The 6,999-nt window shown below is 36.3% G+C and overlaps 1 protein-coding gene across 1 annotated transcript in view; it reads left to right on the forward strand.

Annotated features, from left to right (window-relative positions):
* LOC107678232 (Fc receptor-like protein 2) overlaps positions 1-4,633 on the forward strand; it is a gene marked incomplete at its 5' end in the record, with an annotated part of 13,332 nt that extends 8,699 nt beyond the window's left edge. The window contains 3 exons of the mRNA XM_016473440.1: positions 1,135-1,419; positions 4,328-4,438; positions 4,605-4,633. Coding sequence (XP_016328926.1) covers positions 1,135-1,419; positions 4,328-4,438; positions 4,605-4,633 — 425 coding nt within the window. The remainder of the gene's footprint in view (positions 1-1,134; positions 1,420-4,327; positions 4,439-4,604) is intronic.
* Positions 4,634-6,999: the final 2,366 nt, after the last annotated feature.

Raw genomic sequence — 6,999 nt, forward strand, 5'->3', positions numbered from 1 at the left:
CAGGTTACAACATTAATACACGCCGAAAGACAATGGCAACATGAGGGCTACTTATAGCAGACAAGAGGGTCACATGACAAGAACAAACCAATGGGGAACAAGACACATAACTAAGACAACCAATCAGAACATGACACAATGAACAGAGGAACCAATGGCATGAATACATGAGGGCAGGGAAGCATGACACAAACAGCATAAAACAATTACAAAATAAAAGACATGGAACACATGAACATGACAAAACCCAAACACCACATTACACAAATACATTTGCTGCACTTTAAATTACATCACATTTTAATTTTAAATTAAAATTTCAATTTTACATGACATTTGAATGTATGTACAACGTTTTTCTCTTCTTCTTAATCATTTTCTTATTTCTTGTTTATAACAAATGTATTCGTTTATTTACTTTATGGCTGATTTATTTTTATTGTGTTATATAATCATTACTTTATTCAGATTCATTGCTCATGCAATGGCCAGGGCTTTGGCAATACTGTACAAGTCATTCCAATAAAGCTGATATGAATTTGGGAGAGAGAGAGAATGTACAGTTCATCAACTGTCTACCAAACATTAGAATTAAGATTTATTTTGAGACCCACAGCAAAGTTTCAATATTATCTCACCTGAAAATGAAAATTATGTCATCATCTCACTCTTTTTTTGCTCCAAATGTGACTCTAATGAGTTATGAATGGCGACTGGAGCTTTTGTAACCGGTTCTAAATGAAGGCTCGTCAGCTCTGTGTTGTGTGCAAAAGACAAATGGACACTGAACTTCTGTAGCTGCTCAACGACTCTTTATTTCTGCACAAATGGGGAATTTCTGTTCATAAACATGTATTCTGTGACTTCTCACATTAACTTCAATAATTTGGCTCTTGTGAGCCACGAGACAACCTCATCCCAGCTAAAGGTCTCTTTTAAAGCGACAGTACGAAACAGGTTAACCAGTCATTAGCCTTTACTAGTGGAAATAAAAATAAGTTCCTACTTAATCATCACTCTCCTCTCGACATCTCTCCTCTTTAACATCGGCGTCACACAAACACAGGAACTCAGATGATCAGATTATGTTTTCTGACTAGTTCATTGAAAGAGCTCTGTCTTCTTTCTTCACAGATTCACCCAGATCTACACTGACTGTGACACCAGACAGTCCTGTATTTACTGGAGAGACAGTCAATCTGAAGTGTGTGATTGAGTCTTACAGTGACTGGAGATATGAGTGGTATGAAGGCACAGACAGTGTAATGTTACAGACGTCTGAGCGTTACACTGTAAACAGAGACACTCTCACTATCAGAGGAGCTACTGAGTCTGATGCGGGTCAGTACTGGTGTAGAGGACAGAGAGATGAAAGACCAAACTCATCACAATCAAGCTCTGTTTCTCTCACTGTGACAGGTGAGTTAAATATCATTGTTCTCACGCTACTACATAGGGCCGGGTGATAAAACGATAACGATAATTAATTTATTGGGATATAATTTTCCTCGATAAAACGATAACAAGAGTTATATAAATGTTCAATATAATGTTTAAACAGCAGCGCAGCGCGAGCTCACTAGAGCAGTTGCGTTACTCGCGACACTAAACAGCCGTGAGATCCAGAGTGAAGCTTCAATTCAGAGAAGAACACAAATGACTCGCTGATTTAAACTAGATTCAAACCAGATGAAACCGCGCTGACAAACAGGAGAAACACTGTGCACAACGCAACAATACAGTCAGAAGACTTTTCAATCCACAGATCACCATCATTTACCATGAAGTTACTGTAGTAATGCTAAATGCACCATGGTATTGTGGCAGAAATGTGGGATATTCATATCGAATTTTATTATATAATGTAGACATTAATTAAATGTATTAAATGAGTAATGGAATATAATTACAGTCTTTATTTGTTATTAATTTATAGCGTTTGTGCATTTATACTAAATATATTTAGACTACTGTTTTTCATTCTAGAAACCATAGACACATAGTTACATGTTCACCATGGTATTGAGGTGCTGTATGTGTGGTTTTAACTGTGGTTATGATGATCTAGAACACTGGTTAAAAGTCAAACAGTCAGAATAATTAAATTTCACTATATGAAAATTAAGTTGTTAGAATCTTTACAGATGTTACTGATTTTGATAATGAACATAAATGTACATCTGCATCTTAACTCAAGCCAAATGTGCATTTCTAAGAGACAAAATAATAATAATAATAATAATAATAATAATAATAATATTGCATCCTGCACTGCAAACTGAGCTGAAGATACATTTCCAAGTCAGGCAACACAACCCTGTTTCATAATTTGATTCAATATCACTCATTAGAACATGCAGAAACTAATCAATTATTTTTTCTAATAAAATATTTATTTTGTTAAGAAAAAAATGACTGGAAAGGTGTAAAGAAGTGTTTGTCATGTTTTGACCATAAAGAGTAGTTTAAACCCACAATTAATGGTCTGGTTTCTACTTTCACTTATGGAGCAGAAATTTGCCTTTAAACTTGAAAGAAATAAAGATTTGAAATGTATCGTGATAATTTATTTTTGGCCATATCACCCAGTCCTACTACTACATGAACACACACACCGTCCAGATTTCAGCTCAACAACAACAAATGTTATTTTGTAAACTTATTTCAAACTGGAAGTCTGATCAAACTTTGAAGGAAGGTCTCTGTGGTTTTGGTTGATAATTATTATGCATCGCACATTTTAGTAAATGTAGTCAGTCATTCTATGGAGAAACTTCTGTTCACAGCCCACCTCAGGCGTCAGAGGCTGAAATTCTGTACACACTTTACATATAAACTGCAGACATAGTAAGGGTCGTACAGTTGTGTGCTGTGCTGGACCAAACCCCTCAATCTCCGGTGATGAACACAAAGGCCAAATTGTTTTCATTTTTTTCAAATTCAGAATGCAGTTGTCAGTTCTGTAAATAACAAACTTTGTTTGTAAAAAAACAGTGTTATGATAAAGACAGCTTGTGTACAGTGATGGCAGCACATGGTTTAAAAGCTTCATCTTAAAACAATGAATGTGACTTCAATGACGGCACTTATCTGTCCTAGTTGTGCCTGAAAATCTAATTTCATAAGGTTACAGAATCAGAATCAGAATCGGAAAGAGCTTTATTGACAAGTGTTTACACACACAGAAGGAATTCGTCTTGGTGTCAAGAGCTTCCAGTACAGAAAGTACAGACATAGTGCAGCAGACATACATATAATTTAAGGTAATAAAACACTAATAATAAAGAGAATAACGCAATAAAATATAGATAAAAAAGAAAATATCAATAGACAGATTAACTTTCCATAAATTAAATGTCCCACCTTAAGCCCAATGTACCAGAGATGTAAAAGACAATCAGCTTAAAGTTCAACCAATATGGGTTTGTAATGGTCGATTCTTAAACCATTTTTTAATCATTAAAGGAACAATTTGCCCCCTCAAAAAAGTAAATCTCGTTTACAAACACTTAGATTGTTACAAACCTGTTTGACTTTCTTCCCTGGAACACAAATGGCATTATTACAGCTGAATGTCCTGCCTGCTCTTTTCAGTACAATGACAGTGAATGAGGATCAGGGGCTGTGTTAAAAAGGACAAAGATCACTATTACATTATTGATCACTATGGCTGTTACACCAAAAGTATTAGTTGAACATTTATTTCTTCATGACAGCACCACCAATCTTTCAATACATTGTAATGCAAATTACCTTTACCTTTACTTTTTACCTATTAATCATGTCTCAATCAGAGCATAATAATCAAATTCAAATGTACTTGTAAGTGTCATAGTGATGCCAAATGACAGGAACTGCATGCTTAACTGGGTTTCATCTCTCAGAGAGAGCTCTGAAACATGTTATTGACTTTCCTGCCGATATCTGACTGTCCATAAATTATTTATTTATTTGAAATCAGCAGGAATGAATCTGATTGTGGTCACATATGTATGGTGTGAGGAAGATTAAACATTAAAATAAATTAATTAAAAGGCTTCAAAACATCTTTTCTGTTCCACAGAGAAGAAAGAAAATCATGCAGATTTAGAACAACATGGGGGTGATTAATTTTTGGCAGAATATACATTTTTGGGTGAACTATTCCTTTAATACAGAGCTCCTAAAGGAACATGATGGTGGAATAAAAATGAAATGGGAGGAAAAAAGTATATCTCAATGCTTTTGCGTTTGCTCACAAAACATCGGGTTCCCTGAGAAACTTCCTGAAAGCCTTTAGGAGCTCCGTAATGTTGCTCAATAATGTGCTTGTGTTTCTGTTGTTCAGTGTCACGTTCAGGTCAGATTTCTGTCTTCAACATCCTCAGTTTTCTTCTGGCAGCTTGTCCGTATCTGCTGGCGACAGTTGTGCTGCTTTTCAAATGCTACAGAGCGAGAGGTAAAACTTCTGTCTGATCCGTCTCTCTCAAATGATTTACATTCCCTCTTTTACAGACATACCGTATTTTCAACATATGATCATTCATTGAAACAATAACTGCAGTGGAAACAGACAGTGTCCAATTACATTTTGGAAATAAACGTTTTGTGTGTGTATTTCACAGTTACATCTATTGAAGATCAAAGCCAGTAAGCTGTAACAGAGGAAGAAACTTCAAGCTGATGTTCCATCCATCCATCCACCAATCATCTTGTCCTCTGTAGGGTCACATTATGCTGGATTCAACCCCGGCGTCTCGAGCTGAAGGCATGGAAAAACCCTGGATGGATGGATGGTTCACTCATACCTACAGACAATTTACTGTCTCCAATTCACCTCTCCTGCATATGTTTAGATTGTTGGTGAAACCGGAGCACCCAGCTGAAACTCACACCAACAGATGGAGAACATGCAAATTCCACACTGAAAGGGCTCCTGGCTCAGCCGGGACTCAAACTGGGACCTTCTTGCATTCTGAGCCTTAAATGAGTCTTAAATGTTGAAAATAAAATGTTAAATGTGTCTGCAGAAGACCAAAGGTAGTATGCTGTAATTCATCTACATATTATTACTATCAACATATTTTATATACACATTAACTTGTCTTTAAACATGGTTTGATAATGTTGTAGTTTGTTCTGATTTTATATGCTTTCAATTAGATTTTTTTAGAAACTTAAAAAGGTTCAGCAGCTTTATCATGTGTGATTTTTGTCTGTTCATATATTGAAAGCTTGCTTTGTTGTCTGCTCTAGATTACTTGTTTGAGTAATTAGCCAACATGCATATCATTTTATTCTGTATCACGTTCTGTATGAATTAATGAAATTAATAAGGGTGTATTCCAGAGAGCATAATAACTATATCTTGTTTATGTAATCCAAAAACAATGTCATAGTGTCAGCCACAATCGAATGATGAAACTGTAATTAAATCTTTTGAAGACGTTTCATCATTCAAATTCATTGTAATCTATTGAAAGTGTTTAATAAAAATAAATACATTTTCAAGCAGTTTTCTAACAGGCCCACGAATGAGAAATGTTTAACTTGATTGTCAGTAAAAACAGAGAAAGAGGCGTCACTAATATCTGATTAAAACTGTATCGAATGTGAGGAACACCAGGTTCATCATGACATTTGAAGAAAGCAGACCTCCACCAACAACTCTTCTAATTATGACTGAGAAACGGTTATATTTAAATACTACTACTAACAATGTGAATTACTTTTTGTCTATCACAGAACAAATACTCTATCTTTATATAAGGCAAATTTTTAGATTGAAATTTTTATACAAAACACATCAAACAGTCTCATGCTGAAACACAAGCTAGCTTTCCCAGTGTCTGTTAAGCCGGGCTCACACTACAGGATTTTTGGCTGGATTTTGCTGTCGCGGACAGATTTGCACAGTCTGCTACAAAACCCCCGGATCGTGACCAAATCGGTGCTCGTTGCGGTCGCCGAAGCTCGTTAAGTATGAGCAGGTCAGCAACGTGATCCGAACCTGTCTCGAGCTATCACAGACGCTACGATATTTTCAAACTTGTTTGATATTATCGCCACGTGATCTCTTAATGTGAGCGACACAATGACAAGGTGGAACTAATCCAGCCAATCGCAGTGCAGATGGTATAAACACTCTTATCATTCATCTTTATGAACAGAAACGAAAAGCCAAAAATGCATCAAATCAATTAACTAGAAATAAATTTAACAAATGCACATATTTTGTGTTTATAATACCACGTTTCAATGTACTGTTTAATTACCTCCAACTCTTTCTGCAGTACTGACAGTCCACGTCTTCCAAGCCATTGTTTCTGCCATATTCTCTTTTGTCGTGGTTTCTTCTTTCTTTCGGATAAAATAACTGCACAGACCAATTGAAGGGCCAGTTGATCGTCCATGCTTGAAGAAATGGCCTATAATCGCTGTAATTTCTCGCGAGAATTTATGTGAGAAAACATATTTTTGCTGATGGTCGGGAACGCCTCTTCACTGAATGTTTTGTAGTGTGTGCAACTCAGAGTTGTGTTGTGTAGTATGCGCGCAGCTATGACAAGACGACGACAGATGAGAACAAATCTTGTTGCGTAGTGTGAGCAACACAGTGATTCGGCTAGTCTTTCAATCCTGTAGTGTGAGCCCGGCGTTATTTGTAAAGTAAAAACCTCCCCGCAGATGACCTACCATATTTCGCCTAACACTGAGGTCCTGTGATAATATTAGTCCCGTACGAATCGGGATTTCTGTGATTTGGCCAGCATTTGGCGGCTCGTATATCATTTTTCGAGGTTTTTGTTTCCTGTGTGCCTTTTTATCCATCTTTTGCGAAGAATGGAGCTGTGTTGGAGTGTTTGATAGTATTTTGGGTGCTGTCATCGTATCGCTACACCATACAATTTGCAGAAAGAGAAAGCTGAAAAGGTTTTGAGGTTAATATGTTACAAATAAATCAAGCATAAAGCTTGAGATATTATTTTAACCTGGTGAAATGTAAATGTCACAGGGCAC

This window comes from Sinocyclocheilus anshuiensis, unplaced genomic scaffold (genome assembly GCF_001515605.1).
Source record: "Sinocyclocheilus anshuiensis isolate Anshui unplaced genomic scaffold, SAMN03320099.WGS_v1.1 scaffold1909, whole genome shotgun sequence".
Classification (NCBI taxonomy): Eukaryota; Metazoa; Chordata; class Actinopteri; order Cypriniformes; family Cyprinidae; genus Sinocyclocheilus; species Sinocyclocheilus anshuiensis.